General features: G+C 41.4%; 2 protein-coding genes and 1 long non-coding RNA gene across 19 annotated transcripts in view; 2 read left to right on the top strand and 1 right to left on the bottom strand.

The window, feature by feature from the left end:
- Positions 1-23649, top strand: part of LOC6902021 (uncharacterized) — a 99743-nt gene that overhangs the window by 17498 nt on the left and 58596 nt on the right. The window lies entirely within an intron of this gene.
- Positions 1-23649, bottom strand: part of hwt (SH2 domain-containing adapter heavyweight) — an 85060-nt gene that overhangs the window by 40147 nt on the left and 21264 nt on the right. The window lies entirely within an intron of this gene.
- Positions 9320-23589, top strand: LOC26533050 (uncharacterized). 15 transcript variants are annotated; one of them, XR_004470168.1, is made up of 8 exons: positions 9320-9362; positions 16675-16867; positions 20881-21073; positions 21129-21321; positions 21625-21817; positions 23066-23226; positions 23282-23474; positions 23530-23562. XR_004470168.1 is itself a non-coding variant. In XM_033383459.1 (6 exons), exons 3-6 carry the CDS (start codon positions 21307-21309, stop codon positions 23299-23301), a joined length of 354 nt encoding a protein of 117 aa, XP_033239350.1. In that variant the 5' UTR covers positions 17786-17849; positions 20881-21073; positions 21129-21306; the 3' UTR covers positions 23302-23460. The 15 variants fall into 15 exon arrangements, 11 of the variants coding, with proteins under 11 accessions (XP_033239350.1, XP_033239356.1, XP_033239352.1 ...); XM_033383459.1 differs by lacking the exons at positions 9320-9362; positions 16675-16867; positions 23530-23562 and adding an exon at positions 17786-17849 and having other exon boundaries at positions 21625-21782; positions 23282-23460; XM_033383461.1 differs by lacking the exons at positions 9320-9362; positions 16675-16867; positions 20881-21073; ... (1 more) ...; positions 21625-21817; positions 23530-23562 and adding exons at positions 17835-17849; positions 18153-18345; positions 19133-19325; positions 19629-19774 and having other exon boundaries at positions 23282-23460.

The following is a 23649-nucleotide window of genomic DNA, read 5'->3' as shown; positions in this document are numbered from 1 at the left end:
GGTTTATCGGTAGCAGGGATCAAGCCTTGCCCCATTCCACAACCCATCTAATTGGGGATCCAAAATGAATGACAGACACTCACAAACAGCAGTTTATTGTACAACACTAAAAACCACTGAGGGAACCCAACACTTGATGAGAGGTGTCGAACGGAAGCAAGGAAGGACGAAGGAGAGTCTGGTCTGGTCGGGTCTCCCCTTCCCCCTCTCCCTATCCCTCCCTATCAGTGAGCCGATAAGCTGGTTACTCAAGTCTAGGATCTACTGTCTCCTGTCGCCTTCTGACAAATGTCAGCGCAGCACGCGCCAAATGCATTTGTCAACACTGGCAGCGTGGGGCATACACACATAGAATGGAATGGACCCCCGACATCTTCCTCCTGCCAACTGAGATTTGCAACAGCTGCAATCGACAAGTGGCACGATGAAGCGAGAAATGAGGAGTGGAGTGGAGTGGAGTGGAGTGGAGTGGAGTGGAGCCAACACCCAAGGTTTCCTTTCGGTGGAGGCGAGTGCTGAGAGTTTTGCATTTGTCGCTGCTTTCAGCTTTCAGCCCGCAGGCAAGGGGCAAGGACAACGACCAAGTCTTACAGGACAGGACGACAACCATTAATCATTAGTACAAAAATACGGCTGCCTGTCTGTGGAGCAGCCAACAGCCACCATTCCAAGTCTGGGGGTGTGGGGCAGGCGTGAGTCAGGCCATCATCATCCACTGACTGGCTGCACTGAGAGAAAATACTCTCTCCCTAATCTTTAACGAAAAATCAACTCTAGATCGATACAGAGAATAAGGAGCATGGGATTTCATTATAACATGTCTCGTGGCATGTCCGCCAAACAATGCCATTCCCATAAACACTACATTTACATAACATATATAATTATATATATACCATCCAATTTACATCAAAACTGTATTCGTTTTCGACAGTGTAGATAGTGTACCACGCGCCTTCCACAGAGTCCGAAGTGTGGGCCGTCGCTAAGCGGCTTGTGTCGTCGTTTCTTCCTCTGATGCTTTCTTCTTGTGCTGGCCCTTTTCTTTTCTTGCCCCCCCGTGCCCCGCCCCGCCCCACACCTTTCCGACACAACAACAATGGGGGTGCATCATTGTGTGAAGCCTAAAATGTTTTTTATCTCGTGTTCGACAGACGTCTGCCAGGTCCTGGAAAATTGCGGAAAATCACTTCATGAAACACCGACGACTGCTGGCACAGGTAGGAGGCAGTGGGGCTGTTGCTGTCCTCTTTTCAGATAATTTATTATTCATGTCCTTATATGCAAAAATTCTCGAGTGAAACACACTCCCCCCCACACAATGCCACATCCGCACTGCCACACACTCGGATCTCGCATCCCGCATCCCGCATCTCGCATCCCGTGTCCCGTACATTTTTCAGTGGAATTTTTGTGATTGTGAGGCGGGCGCTTATATAATTTGACAGTGGCTTGCATAAGTAATGCGACAGTTGCCTTCCCTTCTTCTTGGGGCAATTGTTGAACGAACATTAAATAAGCCTCAAATTGATGGCCATGCCATTTGTTAATATTACGACGATGTCTGACCAAAAGCCAAGAAAAAGGGCAGCATCCTTTGGCATGCTCTTTGATTACATTTTCCCCTCCCCATCCCATCCCCTACCCCCACCCCCACCCCTTCCCCATCCCATTCTACTTCCTCGATTCGGTTCGGTTTTCCTTTTTTTATACCCGATACTCATGAGTATTGGGGTATATTAGATTTGTGGTGAAAGTGGATGTGTGTAACGTCCAGAAGGAATCGTTTCCGACCCCATAAGGTATATATATTCTTGATCAGCATCAATAGCCGAGTCGATTGAGCCATGTCTGTCTGTCCGTCTGTCCGTCTGACGTCACGCTCAGACTGATTTTCTGTCTCTCTCGCACGCACTCTTTGTCGTTTCGTTTAATATTAGCGCCGTCTGCCGGAGGAGAGCCATACTGACTTAGTACCGGGTATAACTGTAGAGTTGCGGTGTCCGCTGCAACTCCCAACGTTCCCCCTCGTTTTTTGCTGGAAACTCTATTTACGGGATTGGAACTGTCGCCCCCGCCTCCACCAGTCGCAGTCCCTGTCTATGATCCTGGCCCTGCCTCTGCCTAGACCTGAGCGATCCGACCCGGCAACGCCTCCCACTACCGGAAAAGTTTTCCCTTCCAATTCGTTTCGTTTCGTTCCATTATATTTTATTATACATATATATATATTTTTTTTTTTTTTTTTGGCTAAACTCATTTGCATATTTCCTTTTTTTTTTGGCTGTTTGGCGGCTTTTTTCATTAAGTTCGACTGTCAGGACGGAGAGACCTCGGGGCTCATTAAAAGGCTTAAAAGTTGACACTGCCTCCTGCCTCCTGGCACTGCCACTGCCACTAACACTGACCTTCCCCCGCTTTGAAGGCAAAACTGTTTCAAAATTAAAATATTTCATTTCAAGAGAGTGAGGAAAAGTCCTTCGGGAAAAATGTCTGAGAAATTTGTGCATGTATAAATACGAAAAAAAGACCGTGAGCTATTTTAGAGAACATATTAAATGTACAACAAAACAAGGTTATTACAAAAAAGAACGTTTATCAAAATATAAATCATTTTAAATAATTTCGGAATATTGGAAAGTAATTAAAAGAAAGATTTTCAAAAGATAATGATAGCAAATATCTTTAGAGTATATTGGCATTTTCATTTTATTCCCATTTTCACAGTAATTAATATGAAATATTCAGTGTTATTTTACCAAATTATATACATACATATGTACATATATATAACCTTTCTGTTTTTTGGCATTCTTTGCAAGATTTATCGTTGGGGCAATGAGTTTTAACACACCCATATTCTAGCGCTACATTTCATTTGTACGGCGCAGTACATCGGGCGCGGAAGGCCCATGGGTCCACCACACCCATATTTTGGAGCCGTCCTTCTGCCAAAGGTAGAACCTCTGCCTTTTCACTCGATTTGCTAAATAAATGTTCCCCTTTCTTCCTTCCCACCCTCGGAGCGTACTTAAACTGTTCGATTCCATCCTGTTTTCGGAGCGTCCTTAAGGCGCCGGCTTCCTTCCCACCCTCGGAGCGTACTTAAACCTCCGCAACGATTTTTCTCCTCGGAGCGTACTTAAACCTCAGCAACGATCCTGCTCCTCGGGGCTTACTTGAACCTCCGCACCCATTCTTGGCCTCAGAGCGTACTTTAAACGCATCCAAACTTATTCTCGGAGCGTACTTAAGCCTCCGCATAATAATAATTAGATATTCCTATTATTATCCCTATATTATCAACAAGCTATAAGCCAAAATATGGCCAGGCGTTACGTTACCAAAACAGAAGTGGTTTTTGAGGTTGGGTTACAAAATTGAAAAACTCTGCGAGCTTGGCAGCTTGGCACTATCTACATAACATTTCTCGTACCAATATATGAAATATTAAGTGTTCATTTTCAAGTTAGTAAATATAAAACCGTTATCGTTTTTTGTATAAAGTCGACGGAGGCATCCGGCGTACGTTTTTCTACGGAATTCCCGGATAATAAAACTTTAAAAATATACCGTTAGCCCAGATTGCGCAAATTTTCTGAGATTTGTTTTTAAGATATGTATGTAGTTCCAATATGTAAGAGAGACTTTGTGGAAGAATCTTCTATCTTAAATAAGATAATAATAAAAACTGTAAAATTACCAACCAAATTGTAATAGTTTTTTACATCAAAGTTAATGTCGGTTAATGTTAGGTAACTTTTAATAATTTAAAGAAATAATAAGAGAACAAAACATATGTAGAAACCGGTTTCTATTTACACTTAATGTTTTTTGGCTTGGTGAACATTTTTGCAGAAATGCCCACATAGCAATAATTTATATAATTCACTAAAAATATTACTTTTATGTGTATTTGAGATATTCACAATTACGTACACATGAACGTTCATACCCCTGCTGCTAATTGCTAATTGATTGCCACAGCAGACCATTTCAAAGAACCAAAGAACAGTCCCAAGAAGATCCAACGTCTCCTCCGAACTGTCTCCTCAAAACCGCAATTGCCTTACACAACACCAGGCCTCTCTCTTCTCTTCCTCTCTCTCCTGTTACACACACACACACACACACATAGAAACGCGGACACGCACAACAAAACAGAAATAAAACAATCGGCAAAAGGGAAACGCAATTCCCGCACAGGCTCCAGCTCCAGCTACAGCTACAGCACGCGCTCCCAGCAAAGGTGTGGTTGCCGCAGAGTTGCCAGAGCAAATTAATGGACACAATGGGTCAACTATAAATTACACGCGCTCCAATTTGATGCAACAAAAACAATGGAGTGTGTCGTGTGGCCTGTGGAGAATGGAGAGGCGGCTGGCTAATATGCAAAGACAATTTAATTAAATGCGCAAATAACAAAACCAAAGCTGAAGAGAGGTTGCGGTAATAAGAGAGAGATAGATAGTTGGATAGAGAGAGCGGGAGCGGGAGCGAGAGCAAAAGGCGGGCCCATGCAATGGCACGTAGTCAGAAGTCAGAGCAGGCAGGCTACGGGGCAGGGGGACTGGGCGGTTGGGCGGTTGGGGTTGGGAGCTCAAGAGAGCTTCCCCAAAACGATGAGTCATGAAGGTCATGACGGCAGAGGCGCGCTGCCAGCGGCAAAAGTCGCTGGCAAAACGCGCCGCTTTGATTAGTCGTCGTAAAAACAAGCGTTTTCTGCGGCACGGCACTGGTTGTTGTTGTTGTTGCTGCTGCTGATGTGACAGGTTGACGACGCGACTGCCAGACAGTTTGGCGCTCTCTCTCGCTAAAAGAGAGTACTATGGCAAGAGACATGCAGTGCGGGGTGAGGCTGCGACTCAAGGACTACGACCAGGATTTTGGCGTAAGCCAGCCTGCCTTACCTCACATTTTATATACCTTGCACAGTGCTATGACAGAGTGAGAGACAACGAGAAAGAGAGAGAGCTCTCTTGCTGGCACACAACGTTGGTCGGCAAGGAGAGACCAGGGGCAGATGAAAAATCAATTTCGCAATGTTACGACAATTTTGACTTGCGCACATGTTTTGTTTGTGTTTTTGTGTTCTCGTGCGTTTCGTGCTCTTGTCTCTTACTATTATTATTATTATTATTGTTCTTTCCCGTATTTCGTTGCGCCTTAACGCACAAGCATTAGCCGCTAAAGGGAGCCTAATTATATTGCTAATCAATGGCCATTCGAGGGGCCGATTAGCGGTTAAATTAAGCATTTTTGACGCTCTTCTAAACGCAATTTTTGTTATTGCAACTGTTAATTTGGATAACACTCACTCACCTCTCTCACTCTCTTGCTCACTGCTGAGCCGCTGATATGTGTGTTGTGTGCGGTTACGGTGCACACTGAGAGAAATCACCTGCTGTGCTCTGTCTTCCTCTTCGTTTCCTCTTGTTATTATTGTTGTTGGGGCGATTCCGCACTCACTCAATAACAACAACAAAAATGAATAGAAAAAATTAAAGAACTTAATGCTATTGAACTGCTCTTGGAACTGCTCTTCCCGTTCTTTTCGCGCGCTCTGACTTGTTCGTTCTGCTCGGGACTTGTGACGCACTGTTGTCCACTGTAGCACTGGTTGCCGTTACTGTTACTGTTACTGCTATTTGGTTGCTTTTGATGTGCCGTCGACGACGAGACAGCGGCGCCCGCGTTGCGATTTGCGATGCGCTCGTTGCAAGGGCTGATGCTGAACTGTTCGCGAAACTGTGACGAGCTACTGCCACGTCGGCTCTGGCTCTGGCTCTGGCTCTGTGGAAGCAACGGCAGCGGCTGCCGCTTGTCGTGAGCAACCCCCAACGTAGACGCTTGGCACGTGCGGCGGCACCCACAACCCACAACAGAGCAGAGCAATGGATAGCGACGGCGAAAGTAGAAGAGCAGAGCGGAAATCACAACAGCAGAAACAGCGCTGCAACCCTGCGCCGGTCTCTGGCGGCTCGGCCGGCCTTCCGTCGGCGTCTGCGCGCAGAGCGCGGCAATAATGGATCAAACAGTCAGGTTGAGAAGTGTATGAACAGGTTGAGACAAATAAAGAAAAGCTATTATGAACAGGCAAAAGGCAAGAGCAACCTCGATATTTCCATTAGAAAATTTCTATGTACAAATTCTGAAACTGAATTTTCCTCAAGCACATTTACATGTACGTTAATCCCAGCTGTGCGTTAACTAGCGCAGCGTACTGTAGGCAGAGAACGATAGCAATGGAGAGAGTAAGTGGAAGCCATCGCACAGCCGAAAAGAAGCGAGCCGAGCCGAGCCGAGCTGAGCTGAGGCGAAGAGCAACAAAACGGACGGAAACCTGCGAGCACGACCAGAGAGCGCGAGCGAGAGGATAGCATACTTTAGTGCGCCTCGGCTCTGGCACTTGTGTAATATTAGCAATTAACTAACTGAAAATGGGGTTGATTCCTGAATGGCCAACACGGGGGGTCGCTGCTGTGGCAATGCGGGGGGGTAGGAGGTTGTGGGCTTCGGTGGATGCTGCTCAGAAATCCGTTGAAATCTTATTACGCCGAACCATACCGGCCGGTGAAGTGCAGAATGCACCACGGTGCGGGTTGCAGTGCGGTTCGATTGGTTAATGACTCGAAAGCTTCTAGTCAACGCAAATTGGCCAAAAGCAAACGGCAAATGCAATCAGGCTAGCTCTCGATGACTGCCAGAGGAGGGGTGTACACGGGAAGGGGTGGTGGAAAATTCAGTTATAACTGCCACAAGAACACATTTGCTTCACAGCTCCACCCAACGCTTATATCTTCTATCGCCCTTCGCGCCCTTCGCTGCCAAACAATTAGCACAAAGCTTTGGATACTTTCAGTGGAAATAATGGAAAAATCGGATCATACCACAAGAACCGTTATATTCCTGTCGGAATCTACCTGATCATAGCCCTATATGTCTCTATAGCTTCTGTGATAATTTCTTGAGCAACTATGTTAAGTAAATATAATGTTTAATCCTCACATAGAAAATATCTTAAAGGATATCCTTAACTGCCTTAACCCCCACCTGGATCCTGCCTCCCCTTTTCTAGTCACAGACTGACATGCGTACGTTTCAATTATTTGGTGGCTTCTCACGCGAGATGCTCCAGTTCCACGGTTGCACCAATAAATCATTTGATTTGTACACTTGCCCCAAGGCATTGGTATTCGCACTGGTAGGGGTCAGGATGAGCGGTAAAGGCGTGGCAACACCAGGGGACCAGTTGTTGGACCTTTGGCGGGGTCGCACGTGATGTGCGTGCCTTCCGGTGCTAAATCAAGGCAAGCGCTTTCAAATTGTCTTATGTATGTATCTTTACCCTTCACAGGTCCAGGTCCACATCGAGGTCCAGCTGCCACCCAACTTTACCTTCCACCTCTCCACCTGTCCCTTCCCTGCCCCTGCCCCTGCCCCTGCCCCTGTCCCTTCCTTATCATCCCCCAACTCTCTTCTGACCTGCAGGAAGCAACTGTAGTTAATATTTATGGCGATTTAATCTTCTCACTTGAGCGCTGCTCAGTTAAGTTTGATAGAGACACCACCCCAACCCCACCCTGACCTAAAAGGGGGATCAAGCCAAAGGGAGTATCATCCTGTGTCCACAGCCACGAGTATCTGTCTCTCTCTAACTCAAAGACTGACCCTTTTTTTCCTGGTGCCCAGCTCAGAGTTTGTTTTGCGTGTCCATTTAATTTCCGCCTGGAATTGCTTAATCAAACATAGCACTGGGGATAAACTCAACCTCATCCTCTCCCACCTAGCCCCCGAACACCCAAACCCCCCAACGCCCCCCACCTCCAACATATCCCATCCCACCATTCGCCATCTCTATTGAGGCCAACCCCATCCTTGAGTCTGGACAAATCGCTTGAGTTTCATATGGACAAGCGCCAAAGTTGGCTTAATGAGTAGTTTAGCTCATGTTCCCGCTGCCATCTACGGCCCATGCAGTGGGTTCCATCGGCGGGGTTTCCATGAGGGCGTTGGGATGAGGCCGCTAAGGGTTGGGGCAGTGGCTGGGGCATGTGTAGGTTAAGCAAACAGAAATGTGCATTAGTAACAAATTGTTATTGTTGCCAGGCTGAAGACGATAAGAGTAAAGTTAAAGTTACTTTGAATGGCAGAGCGAGTGGGAGTGGAAGGGCCCAACCAGATGCTTACGAACTCAACTGAGGTCATTGGTCACTTAGCGATAGCTAAAAGAAGAGCTGAACCCTCCGTCAAGAGACATTCTATCTGATTCGATATCGGGAGAATTCCCACAAGCCGAAAAGCTGAGACTGAACCGCATTCTGTCCAACAATTAGCACAAATTTGTTCGAATCGATTCGTTTCGCCGACTTTGATCTCCAACTAAACCCGAAAATGCGTACCGGGCATAAAACCTGGGATACATGTAGTAGGCTGTGGAATCGAACAAAAGCATAGAAAAACTAAGGCATGGAAAATAATTTGGAAAATATTCATTCAGTCCCCAGGCCTCGAGTGAGGAGCATCCAAAATTTAAGTTTTTATTTCCGGAAAACAAAAATTCAGTAATTCAGTGTACAAAAAAAAAAATTGTTTCCTAGTTTAAAATTTGTTTGTTACTTTTTGGACACACGAACTCAAAGAATGACTCTTGGGAAGGGAAGGCGGCTCTTCAAGTAAGGCGCGACTCATTTCAATAGCTAATTCGATTTGAATCCTTGTTACGTTTTCTAGATAAAGAAAGGCGATCGTGATGGTACCGGGATATCCGAGCAAATACTCCCCCAGTTCGGATTACCAGTGGCTTGCATCAATATTAATAATCACTATATTAAGCACTATATTAAGCACAGAGAAAGGGAAGGAAGGAAATGGAAGGATGGTGACCCTTCAGGTAACTTACGACTCATTCAAATTTCTAATTGGATATTAATCCTTCTGTTTTCTAGACGAGGGAAGGACATCGTGATGGTACCTGGAATATCCGATCAGTTATTCCCCCAGTTCGGATTCCCAGTGGCTTGCATCAATACCAAATAAACATTATGCAACGAGATCAAGACCGAATAAATCACTATATTAAGCACTATATTAAGCACTATATTAAGCACAGAGAAAGGGAAGGAAGGAAATGGAAGGATGGTGATCCTTCAGGTAACTTACGACTCATTTGAATTTCTAATTGGATATTAATCCTTCAGTTTTCTAGACGAAGGAAGTGATGGTACCTGGAATATCCGATCAGTTATTCCCTCAGTTCGGATATACAGTGGCTCGCATCAATATTAATAATCACTATATTAAGCACTATATTAAGCACAGAGAAAGAGAAGGAAGGAAATGGAAGGATGGTGACCCTTCAGGTAACTTACGACTCATTCAAATTTCTAATTGGATATTAATCCTTCTGTTTTCTAGACGAAGGAAGGACATCGTGATGGTACCTGGAATATCCGATCAGTTATTCCCTCAGTTCGGATATACAGTGGCTTCCATCAATACCAAATAAACATTATGCAACGAGATCAAGACCGAATAAATCACTATATTAAGCACAGAGAAAGGGAAGGAAGGAAATGGAAGGATGGTGATCCTTCAGGTAACTTACGACTCATTTCAATTTCTAATTGGATATTAATCCTTCTGTTTTCTAGACGAAGGAAGGACATCGTGATGGTACCTGGAATATCCGATCAGTTATTCCCTCAGTTCGGATATACAGTGGCTTCCATCAATACCAAATAAACATTATGCAACGAGATCAAGACCGAATAAATCACTATATTAAGCACTATATTAAGCACAGAGAAAGGGAAGGAAGGAAATGGAAGGATGGTGATCCTTCAGGTAACTTACGACTCATTTGAATTTCTAATTGGATATTAATCCTTCTGTTTTCTAGACGAAGGAAGGACATCGTGATGGTACCTGGAATATCCGATCAGTTATTCCCTCAGTTCGGATATACAGTGGCTCGCATCAATATTAATAATCACTATATTAAGCACTATATTAAGCACAGAGAAAGAGAAGGAAGGAAATGGAAGGATGGTGACCCTTCAGGTAACTTAACGACTCATTCAAATTTCTAATTGGATATTAATCCTTCTGTTTTCTAGACGAGGGAAGGACATCTTGATGGTACCTGGAATATCCGATCAGTTATTCCCTCAGTTCGGATGTACAGTGGCTCGCATCAATATTAATAATCACTATATTAAGCACTATATTAAGCACAGAGAAAGAGAAGGAAGGAAATGGAAGGATGGTGACCCTTCAGGTAACTTACGATTCATTCAAATTTCTAATTGGATATGAATCCTTCTGTTTTCTAGACGAGGGAAGGAAATCGTGATGGTGCCTGGAATATCCGATCAGTTATTCCCCCAGTTCGGATTCCCAGTGGCTTGCATCAATACCAAATAAACATTATGCAACGAGATCAAGACCGAATAAATCACTATATTAAGCACTATATAAAGCACAGAGAAAGGGAAGGAAGGAAATGGAAGGATGGTGATCCTTCAGGTAACTTGCGATTCATTTGAATTTCTAATTGGATATTAATCATTCTGTTTTCTAGACGAGGGAAGGACATCGTGATGGTACCTGGAATATCCGATCAGTTATTCCCTCAGTTCGGATATACAGTGGCTCGCATCAATACCAAATAAACATTATGCAACGAGATCAAGACCGAATAAATCACTATATTAAGCACAGAGAAAGGGAAGGAAGGAAATGGAAGGATGGTGATCCTTCAGGTAACTTGCGATTCATTTGAATTTCTAATTGGAGATTAATCCTTCTGTTTTCTAGACGAAGGAAGGACATCGTGATGGTACCTGGAATATCCGATCAGTTATTCCCTCAGTTCGGATATACAGTGGCTTCCATCAATGCCAAATAAACATTATGCAACGAGATCAAGACCGAATAAATCACTATATTAAGCACTATATTAAGCACAGAGAAAGGGAAGGAAGGAAATGGAAGGATGGTGATCCTTCAGGTAACTTGCGATTCATTTGAATTTCTAATTGGATATTAATCCTTCTGTTTTCTAGACGAAGGAAGGACATCGTGATGGTACCTGGAATATCCGATCAGTTATTCCCTCAGTTCGGATATACAGTGGCTTCCATCAATACCAAATAAACATTATGCAACGAGATCAAGACCGAATAAATCACTATATTAAGCACTATATTAAGCACAGAGAAAGGGAAGGAAGGAAATGGAAGGATGGTGATCCTTCAGGTAACTTGCGATTCATTTGAATTTCTAATTGGATATTAATCCTTCTGTTTTCTAGACGAAGGAAGGACATCGTGATGGTACCTGGAATATCCGATCAGTTATCTCCTCAGTTCGGATATACAGTGGCTTCCATCAATACCAAATAAACATTATGCAACGAGATCAAGACCGAATAAATCACTATATTAAGCACTATATTAAGCACAGAGAAAGGGAAGGAAGGAAATGGAAGGATGGTGATCCTTCAGGTAACTTACGACTCATTCGAATTTCTTATTGGATATTAATCCTTCTGTTTTCTAGACGAGGGAAGGACATCGTGATGGTACCTGGAATATCCGATCAGTTATTCCCTCAGTTCGGATATACAGTGGCTTCCATCAATACCAAATAAACATTATGCAACGAGATCAAGACCGAATAAATCACTATATTAAGCACTATATTAAGCACAGAGAAAGGGAAGGAAGGAAATGGAAGGATGGTGATCCTTCAGGTAACTTGCGATTCATTTGAATTTCTAATTGGATATTAATCCTTCTGTTTTCTAGACGAAGGAAGGACATCGTGATGGTACCTGGAATATCCGATCAGTTATTCCCTCAGTTCGGATATACAGTGGCTCGCATCAATACCAAATACACATTATGCAACGAGATCAAGACCGAATAAATCACTAAATTAAGCACAGAGAAAGGGAAGGAAGGAAATGGAAGGATGGTGATCCTTCAGGTAACTTGAGATTCATTTGAATTTCTAATTGGATATTAATCCTTCTGTTTTCTAGACGAAGGAATGACATCGTGATGGTACCTGGAATATCCGATCAGTTATTCCCTCAGTTCGGATATACAGTGGCTTCCATCAATACCAAATAAACATTATGCAACGAGATCAAGACCGAATAAATCACTATATTAAGCACTATATTAAGCACAGAGAAAGGGAAGGAAGGAAATGGAAGGATGGTGATCCTTCAGGTAACTTACGACTTATTTGAATTTCTAATTGGATATTAATCCTTCTGTTTTCTAGACGAAGGAAGGACATCGTGATGGTACCTGGAATATCCGATCAGTTATTCCCTCAGTTCGGATATACAGTGGCTTCCATCAATACCAAATAAACATTATGCAACGAGATCAAGACCGAATAAATCACTATATTAAGCACTATATTAAGCACAGAGAAAGGGAAGGAAGGAAATGGAAGGATGGTGATCCTTCAGGTAACTTGCGATTCATTTGAATTTCTAATTGGATATTAATCCTTCTGTTTTCTAGACGAAGGAAGGACATCGTGATGGTACCTGGAATATCCGATCAGTTATTCCCTCAGTTCGGATATACAGTGGCTCGCATCAATACCAAATAAACATTATGCAACGAGATCAAGACCGAATAAACCACTATATTAAGCACAGAGAAAGGGAAGGAAGGAAATGGAAGGATGGTGATCCTTCAGGTAACTTACGACTCATTCGAATTTCTAATTGGATATTAATCCTTCTGTTTTCTAGACGAGGGAAGGACATCGTGATGGTACCTGGAATATCCGATCAGTTATTCCCTCAGTTCGGATATACAGTGGCTTCCATCAATACCAAATAAACATTATGCAACGAGATCAAGACCGAATAAATCACTATATTAAGCACTATATTAAGCACAGAGAAAGGGAAGGAAGGAAATGGAAGGATGGTGATCCTTCAGGTAACTTGCGATTCATTTGAATTTCTAATTGGATATTAATCCTTCTGTTTTCTAGACGAAGGAAGGACATCGTGATGGTACCTGGAATATCCGATCAGTTATTCCCTCAGTTCGGATATACAGTGGCTTCCATCAATACCAAATAAACATTATGCAACGAGATCAAGACCGAATAAATCACTATATTAAGCACAGAGAAAGGGAAGGAAGGAAATGGAAGGATAGTGATCCTTCAGGTAACCTGCGATTCATTTGAATTTCTAATTGGATATTAATCCTTCTGTTTTCTAGACGAAGGAATGACATCGTGATGGTACCTGGAATATCCGATCAGTTATTCCCTCAGTTCGGATATACAGTGGCTTCCATCAATACCAAATAAACATTATGCAACGAGATCAAGACCGAATAAATCACTATATTAAGCACAGAGAAAGGGAAGGAAGGAAATGGAAGGATGGTGATCCTTCAGGTAACTTGCGATTCATTTGAATTTCTAATTGGATATTAATCCTTCTGTTTTCTAGACGAAGGAAGGACATCGTGATGGTACCTGGAATATCCGATCAGTTATTCCCTCAGTTCGGATATACAGTGGCTTCCATCAATGCCAAATAAACATTATGCAACGAGATCAAGACCGAATAAATCACTATATTAAGCACTATATTAAGCACAGAGAAAGGGAAGGAAGGAAATGGAAGGATGGTGATCCTTCAGGTAACTTGCGATTCATTTGAATTTCTAATTGGATATTAATCCTTCTGTTTTCTAGACGAAGGAAGGACATCGTGATGGTACCTGGAATATCCGATCAGTTATTCCCTCAGTTCGGATATACAGTGGCTTCCATCAATACCAAATAAACATTATGCAACGAGATCAAGACCGAATAAATCACTATATTAAGCACTATATTAAGCACAGAGAAAGGGAAGGAAGGAAATGGAAGGATGGTGATCCTTCAGGTAACTTGCGATTCATTTGAATTTCTAATTGGATATTAATCCTTCTGTTTTCTAGACGAAGGAAGGACATCGTGATGGTACCTGGAATATCCGATCAGTTATCTCCTCAGTTCGGATATACAGTGGCTTCCATCAATACCAAATAAACATTATGCAACGAGATCAAGACCGAATAAATCACTATATTAAGCACTATATTAAGCACAGAGAAAGGGAAGGAAGGAAATGGAAGGATGGTGATCCTTCAGGTAACTTACGACTCATTCGAATTTCTTATTGGATATTAATCCTTCTGTTTTCTAGACGAGGGAAGGACATCGTGATGGTACCTGGAATATCCGATCAGTTATTCCCTCAGTTCGGATATACAGTGGCTTCCATCAATACCAAATAAACATTATGCAACGAGATCAAGACCGAATAAATCACTATATTAAGCACTATATTAAGCACAGAGAAAGGGAAGGAAGGAAATGGAAGGATGGTGATCCTTCAGGTAACTTGCGATTCATTTGAATTTCTAATTGGATATTAATCCTTCTGTTTTCTAGACGAAGGAAGGACATCGTGATGGTACCTGGAATATCCGATCAGTTATTCCCTCAGTTCGGATATACAGTGGCTCGCATCAATACCAAATACACATTATGCAACGAGATCAAGACCGAATAAATCACTAAATTAAGCACAGAGAAAGGGAAGGAAGGAAATGGAAGGATGGTGATCCTTCAGGTAACTTGAGATTCATTTGAATTTCTAATTGGATATTAATCCTTCTGTTTTCTAGACGAAGGAATGACATCGTGATGGTACCTGGAATATCCGATCAGTTATTCCCTCAGTTCGGATATACAGTGGCTTCCATCAATACCAAATAAACATTATGCAACGAGATCAAGACCGAATAAATCACTATATTAAGCACTATATTAAGCACAGAGAAAGGGAAGGAAGGAAATGGAAGGATGGTGATCCTTCAGGTAACTTGCGATTAATTTGAATTTCTAATTGGATATTAATCCTTCTGTTTTCTAGACGAAGGAAGGACATCGTGATGGTACCTGGAATATCCGATCAGTTATTCCCTCAGTTCGGATATACAGTGGCTTCCATCAATACCAAATAAACATTATGCAACGAGATCAAGACCGAATAAATCACTATATTAAGCACTATATTAAGCACAGAGAAAGGGAAGGAAGGAAATGGAAGGATGGTGATCCTTCAGGTAACTTACGACTTATTTGAATTTCTAATTGGATATTAATCCTTCTGTTTTCTAGACGAAGGAAGGACATCGTGATGGTACCTGGAATATCCGATCAGTTATTCCCTCAGTTCGGATATACAGTGGCTTCCATCAATACCAAATAAACATTATGCAACGAGATCAAGACCGAATAAATCACTATATTAAGCACTATATTAAGCACAGAGAAAGGGAAGGAAGGAAATGGAAGGATGGTGATCCTTCAGGTAACTTGCGATTCATTTGAATTTCTAATTGGATATTAATCCTTCTGTTTTCTAGACGAAGGAAGGACATCGTGATGGTACCTGGAATATCCGATCAGTTATTCCCTCAGTTCGGATATACAGTGGCTCGCATCAATACCAAATAAACATTATGCAACGAGATCAAGACCGAATAAACCACTATATTAAGCACAGAGAAAGGGAAGGAAGGAAATGGAAGGATGGTGATCCTTCAGGTAACTTACGACTCATTCGAATTTCTAATTGGATATTAATCCTTCTGTTTTCTAGACGAGGGAAGGACATCGTGATGGTACCTGGAATATCCGATCAGTTATTCCCTCAGTTCGGATATACAGTGGCTTCCATCAATACCAAATAAACATTATGCAACGAGATCAAGACCGAATAAATCACTATATTAAGCACTATATTAAGCACAGAGAAAGGGAAGGAAGGAAATGGAAGGATGGTGATCCTTCAGGTAACTTGCGATTCATTTGAATTTCTAATTGGATATTAATCCTTCTGTTTTCTAGACGAAGGAAGGACATCGTGATGGTACCTGGAATATCCGATCAGTTATTCCCTCAGTTCGGATATACAGTGGCTTCCATCAATACCAAATAAACATTATGCAACGAGATCAAGACCGAATAAATCACTATATTAAGCACAGAGAAAGGGAAGGAAGGAAATGGAAGGATAGTGATCCTTCAGGTAACCTGCGATTCATTTGAATTTCTAATTGGATATTAATCCTTCTGTTTTCTAGACGAAGGAATGACATCGTGATGGTACCTGGAATATCCGATCAGTTATTCCCTCAGTTCGGATATACAGTGGCTTCCATCAATACCAAATAAACATTATGCAACGAGATCAAGACCGAATAAATCACTATATTAAGCACTATATTAAGCACAGAGAAAGGGAAGGAAGGAAATGGAAGGATGGTGATCCTTCAGGTAACTTGCGATTCATTTGAATTTCTAATTGGATATTAATCCTTCTGTTTTCTAGACGAGGGAAGGACATCGTGATGGTACCTGGAATATCCGATCAGTTATTCCCCCAGTTCGGATTCCCAGTGGCTTGCATCAATACCAAATAAACATTATGCAACGAGATCAAGACCGAATAAATCACTATATTAAGCACAGAGAAAGGGAAGGAAGGAAATGGAAGGATGGTGATCCTTCAGGTAACTTACGACTCATTCGAATTTCTAATTGGATATTAATCCTTTTGTTTTCTAGACGAGGGAAGGACATCGTGATGGTACCTGGAATATCCGATCAGTTATTCCCCCAGTTCGGATTCCCAGTGGCTTGCATCAATACCAAATAAACATTATGCAACGAGATCAAGACCGAATAAATCACTATATTAAGCACTATATTAAGCACAGAGAAAGGGAAGGAAGGAAATGGAAGGATGGTGATCCTTCAGGTAACTTGCGATTCATTTGAATTTCTAATTGGATATTAATCCTTCTGTTTTCTAGACGAGGGAAGGACATCGTGATGGTACCTGGAATATCCGATCAGTTATTCCCCCAGTTCGGATTCCCAGTGGCTTGCATCAATACCAAATAAACATTATGCAACGAGATCAAGACCGAATAAATCACTATATTAAGCACTATATTAAGCACAGAGAAAGGGAAGGAAGGAAATGGAAGGAAGGAAATGGAAGGATGGTGATCCTTCAGGTAACTTACGACTCATTCGAATTTCTAATTGGATATTAATCCTTCTGTTTTCTAGACGAAGGAAGGACATCGTGATGGTACCTGGAATATCCGATCAGTTATTCCCTCAGTTCGGATATACAGTGGCTTCCATCAATACCAAATAAACATTATGCAACGAGATCAAGACCGAATAAATCACTATATTAAGCACAGAGAAAGGGAAGGAAGGAAATGGAAGGATAGTGATCCTTCAGGTAACTTGCGATTCATTTGAATTTCTAATTGGATATTAATCCTTCTGTTTTCTAGACGAAGGAATGACATCGTGATGGTACCTGGAATATCCGATCAGTTATTCCCTCAGTTCGGATATACAGTGGCTTCCTTCAATACCAAATAAACATTATGCAACGAGATCAAGACCGAATAAATCACTATATTAAGCACAGAGAAAGGGAAGGAAGGAAATGGAAGGATAGTGATCCTTCAGGTAACTTGCGATTCATTTGAATTTCTAATTGGATATTAATCCTTCTGTTTTCTAGACGAAGGAATGACATCGTGATGGTACCTGGAATATCCGATCAGTTATTCCCTCAGTTCGGATATACAGTGGCTTCCATCAATACCAAATAAACATTATGCAACGAGATCAAGACCGAATAAATCACTATATTAAGCACTATATTAAGCACAGAGAAAGGGAAGGAAGGAAATGGAAGGATGGTGATCCTTCAGGTAACTTACGACTCATTTCAATTTCTAATTGGATATTAATCCTTCTGTTTTCTAGACGAAGGAAGGACATCGTGATGGTACCTGGAATATCCGATCAGTTATTCCCTCAGTTCGGATATACAGTGGCTTCCATCAATACCAAATAAACATTATGCAACGAGATCAAGACCGAATAAATCACTATATTAAGCACTATATTAAGCACAGAGAAAGGGAAGGAAGGAAATGGAAGGATGGTGATCCTTCAGGTAACTTGCGATTCATTTGAATTTCTAATTGGATATTAATCCTTCTGTTTTCTAGACGAAGGAAGGACATCGTGATGGTACCTGGAATATCCGATCAGTTATCTCCTCAGTTCGGATATACAGTGGCTTCCATCAATACCAAATAAACATTATGCAACGAGATCAAGACCGAATAAATCACTATATTAAGCACTATATTAAGCACAGAGAAAGGGAAGGAAGGAAATGGAAGGATGGTGATCCTTCAGGTAACTTGCGATTCATTTGAATTTCTAATTGGATATTAATCCTTCTGTTTTCTAGACGAAGGAAGGACATCGTGATGGTACCTGGAATATCCGATCAGTTATTCCCTCAGTTCGGATATACAGTGGCTTCCATCAATACCAAATAAACATTATGCAACGAGATCAAGACCGAATAAATCACTATATTAAGCACTATATTAAGCACAGAGAAAGGGAAGGAAGGAAATGGAAGGATGGTGATCCTTCAGGTAACTTACGACTCATTTGAATTTCTAATTGGATATTAATCCTTCTGTTTTCTAGACGAAGGAAGGACATCGTGATGGTACCTGGAATATCCGATCAGTTATTCCCTCAGTTCGGATATACAGTGGCTTCCATCAATACCAAATAAACATTATGCAACGAGATCAAGACCGAATAAATCACTATATTAAGCACAGAGAAAGGGAAGGAAGGAAATGGAAGGATGGTGATCCTTCAGGTAACTTACGACTCATTTCAATTTCTAATTGGATATTAATCCTTCTGTTTTCTAGACGAAGGAAGGACATCGTGATGGTACCTGGAATATCCGATCAGTTATTCCCTCAGTTCGGATATACAGTGGCTTCCATCAATACCAAATAAACATTATGCAACGAGATCAAGACCGAATAAATCACTATATTAAGCACTATATTAAGCACAGAGAAAGGGAAGGAAGGAAATGGAAGGATGGTGATCCTTCAGGTAACTTGCGATTCATTTGAATTTCTAATTGGATATTAATCCTTCTGTTTTCTAGACGAAGGAAGGACATCGTGATGGTACCTGGAATATCCGATCAGTTATCTCCTCAGTTCGGATATACAGTGGCTTCCATCAATACCAAATAAACATTATGCAACGAGATCAAGACCGAATAAATCACTATATTAAGCACTATATTAAGCACAGAGAAAGGGAAGGAAGGAAATGGAAGGATGGTGATCCTTCAGGTAACTTACGACTCATTCGAATTTCTAATTGGATATTAATCCTTCTGTTTTCTAGACGAGGGAAGGACATCGTGATGGTACCTGGAATATCCGATCAGTTATTCCCTCAGTTCGGATATACAGTGGCTTCCATCAATACCAAATAAACATTATGCAACGAGATCAAGACCGAATAAATCACTATATTAAGCACTATATTAAGCACAGAGAAAGGGAAGGAAGGAAATGGAAGGATGGTGATCCTTCAGGTAACTTGCGATTCATTTGAATTTCTAATTGGATATTAATCCTTCTGATTTCTAGACGAAGGAAGGACATCGTGATGGTACCTGGAATATCCGATCAGTTATTCCCTCAGTTTGGATATACAGTGGCTTCCATCAATACCAAATAAACATTATGCAACGAGATCAAGACCGAATAAATCACTATATTAAGCACAGAGAAAGGGAAGGAAGGAAATGGAAGGATGGTGATCCTTCAGGTAACTTGCGATTCATTTGAATTTCTAATTGGATATTAATCCTTCTGTTTTCTAGACGAAGGAAGGACATCGTGATGGTACCTGGAATATCCGATCAGTTATTCCCTCAGTTCGGATATACAGTGGCTTCCATCAATACCAAATAAACATTATGCAACGAGATCAAGACCGAATAAATCACTATATTAAGCACTATATTAAGCACTATATTAAGCACTATATTAAGCACTATATTAAGCACTATATTAAGCACAGAGAAAGGGAAGGAAGGAAATGGAAGGATGGTGATCCTTCAGGTAACTTGCGATTCATTTGAATTTCTAATTGGATATTAATCCTTCTGTTTTCTAGACGAAGGAAGGACATCGTGATGGTACCTGGAATATCCGATCAGTTATTCCCTCAGTTCGGATATACAGTGGCTCGCATCAATACCAAATAAACATTATGCAACGAGATCAAGACCGAATAAATCACTATATTAAGCACAGAGAAAGGGAAGGAAGGAAATGGAAGGATGGTGACCCTTCAGGTAACTTGCGATTCATTTGAATTTATAATTGGATATTAATCCTTCTGTTTTCTAGACAAAGGAAGGACATCGTGATGGTACCTGGAATATCCGATCAGTTATTCCCTCAGTTCGGATATACAGTGGCTTCCATCAATACCAAATAAACATTATGCAACGAGATCAAGACCGAATAAATCACTATATTAAGCACTATATTAAGCACAGAGAAAGGGAAGGAAGGAAATGGAAGGATGGTGATCCTTCAGGTAACTTGCGATTCATTTGAATTTCTAATTGGATATTAATCCTTCTGTTTTCTAGACGAAGGAAGGACATCGTGATGGTACCTGGAATATCCGATCAGTTATTCCCTCAGTTCGGATATACAGTGGCTTCCATCAATACCAAATAAACATTATGCAACGAGATCAAGACCGAATAAATCACTATATTAAGCACAGAGAAAGGGAAGGAAGGAAATGGAAGGATGGTGATCCTTCAGGTAACTTACGACTCATTCGAATTTCTAATTGGATATTAATCCTTTTGTTTTCTAGACGAGGGAAGGACATCGTGATGGTACCTGGAATATCCGATCAGTTATTCCCCCAGTTCGGATTCCCAGTGGCTTGCATCAATACCAAATAAACATTATGCAACGAGATCAAGACCGAATAAATCACTATATTAAGCACTATATTAAGCACAGAGAAAGGGAAGGAAGGAAATGGAAGGATGGTGATCCTTCAGGTAACTTGCGATTCATTTGAATTTCTAATTGGATATTAATCCTTCTGTTTTCTAGACGAGGGAAGGACATCGTGATGGTACCTGGAATATCCGATCAGTTATTCCCCCAGTTCGGATTCCCAGTGGCTTGCATCAATACCAAATAAACATTATGCAACGAGATCAAGACCGAATAAATCACTATATTAAGCACTATATTAAGCACAGAGAAAGGGAAGGAAGGAAATGGAAGGATGGTGATCCTTCAGGTAACTTGCGATTCATTTGAATTTCTAATTGGATATTAATCCTTCTGTTTTCTAGACGAGGGAAGGACATCGTGATGGTACCTGGAATATCCGATCAGTTATTCCCTCAGTTCGGATATACAGTGGCTTCCATCAATACCAAATAAACATTATGCAACGAGATCAAGACCGAATAAATCACTATATTAAGCACTATATTAAGCACAGAGAAAGGGAAGGAAGGAAATGGAAGGATGGTGATCCTTCAGGTAACTTACGACTCATTCGAATTTCTAATTGGATATTAATCCTTCTGTTTTCTAGACGAAGGAAGGACATCGTGATGGTACCTGGAATATCCGATCAGTTATTCCCTCAGTTCGGATTCCCAGTGGCTTGCATCAATACCAAATAAACATTATGCAACGAGATCAAGACCGAATAAATCACTATATTAAGCACTATATTAAGCACAGAGAAAGGGAAGGAAGGAAATGGAAGGATGGTGATCCTTCAGGTAACTTGCGATTCATTTGAATTTCTAATTGGATATTAATCCTTCTGTTTTCTAGACGAGGGAAGGACATCGTGATGGTACCTGGAATATCCGATCAGTTATTCCCTCAGTTCGGATATACAGTGGCTTCCATCAATACCAAATAAACATTATGCAACGAGATCAAGACCGAATAAATTAATCCACACACAGATTTGAATTTAGTACTTTTCCTGGTTTTTTGTTGTTCTGGCTTGTGGGATGGGGGACAGCTGCGAATGGCAATGGTTCACACATTGTGTGACACATGTCACCAGGCGACCTATTATCTACAAATTAGGCAAATCCTAAGGGTTGGGGCAGTGGCTGGGGCATGTGTAGGTTAAGCAAACAGAAATGTGCATTAGTAACAAATTGTTATTGTTGCCAGGCTGAAGACGATAAGAGTAAAGTTAAAGTTACTTTGAATGGCAGAGCGAGTGGGAGTGGAAGGGCCCAACCAGATGCTTACGAACTCAACTGAGGTCATTGGTCACTTAGCGATAGCTAAAAGAAGAGCTGAACCCTCCGTCAAGAGACATTCTATCTGATTCGATATCGGGAGAATTCCCACAAGCCGAAAAGCTGAGACTGAACCGCATTCTGTCCAACAATTAGCACAAATTTGTTCGAATCGATTCGTTTCGCCGACTTTGATCTCCAACTAAACCCGAAAATGCGTACCGGGCATAAAACCTGGGATACATGTAGTAGGCTGTGGAATCGAACAAAAGCATAGAAAAACTAAGGCATGGAAAATAATTTGGAAAATATTCATTCAGTCCCCAGGCCTCGAGTGAGGAGCATCCAAAATTTAAGTTTTTATTTCCGGAAAACAAAAATTCAGTAATTCAGTGTACAAAAAAAAAAATTGTTTCCTAGTTTAAAATTTGTTTGTTACTTTTTGGACACACGAACTCAAAGAATGACTCTTGGGAAGGGAAGGCGGCTCTTCAAGTAAGGCGCGACTCATTTCAATAGCTAATTCGATTTGAATCCTTGTTACGTTTTCTAGATAAAGAAAGGCGATCGTGATGGTACCGGGATATCCGAGCAAATACTCCCCCAGTTCGGATTACCAGTGGCTCGCATCAATATTAATAATCACTATATTAAGCACTATATTAAGCACAGAGAAAGAGAAGGAAGGAAATGGAAGGATGGTGACCCTTCAGGTAACTTACGACTCATTCAAATTTCGAATTGGATATTAATCCTTCTGTTTTCTAGACGAGGGAAGGACATCGTGATGGTACCTGGAATATCCGATCAGTTATTCCCTCAGTTCGGATATACAGTGGCTCGCATCAATATTAATAATCACCATATTAAGCACTATATTAAGCACAGAGAAAGAGAAGGAAGGAAATGGAAGGATGGTGACCCTTCAGGTAACTTACGACTCATTCAAATTTCTAATTGGATATTAATCCTTCTGTTTTCTAGACGAGGGAAGGACATCGTGATGGTACCTGGAATATCCGATCAGTTATTCCCCCAGTTCGGATTCCCAGTGGCTTGCATCAATACCAAAAAAACATTATGCAACGAGATCAAAACCGAATAAATCACTATATTAAGCACTATATTAAGCACAGAGAAAGGGAAGGAAGGAAATGGAAGGATGGTGATCCTTCACGTAACTTGCGATTCATTTGAATTTCTAATTGGATATTAATCCTTCTGTTTTCTAGACGAAGGAAGGACATCGTGATGGTACCTGGAATATCCGATCAGTTATTCCCTCAGTTCGGATATACAGTGGCTCGCATCAATACCAAATAAACATTATGCAACGAGATCAAGACCGAATA

This window comes from Drosophila pseudoobscura, chromosome X (genome assembly GCF_009870125.1).
Source record: "Drosophila pseudoobscura strain MV-25-SWS-2005 chromosome X, UCI_Dpse_MV25, whole genome shotgun sequence".
In the NCBI taxonomy this organism is placed as follows: Eukaryota; Metazoa; Arthropoda; class Insecta; order Diptera; family Drosophilidae; genus Drosophila; species Drosophila pseudoobscura.
Note: the sequence above shows the minus strand (reverse complement) of the source record. Positions and strands in the feature narration are given on the sequence as shown.

What these genes read in the sequence shown, in the direction of transcription:
- LOC26533050 (XM_033383459.1), top strand. An exon ending in TATATTAAGCACAGAGAAAG is followed by an intron (nt 21,783 to 23,065) that starts GGAAGGAAGGAA and finishes TCTGTTTTCTAG; the next exon opens with ACGAGGGAAGGACATCGTGA. An exon ending in GAAGGATGGTGACCCTTCAG is followed by an intron (nt 23,227 to 23,281) that starts GTAACTTACGAC and finishes TCTGTTTTCTAG; the next exon opens with ACGAGGGAAGGACATCGTGA.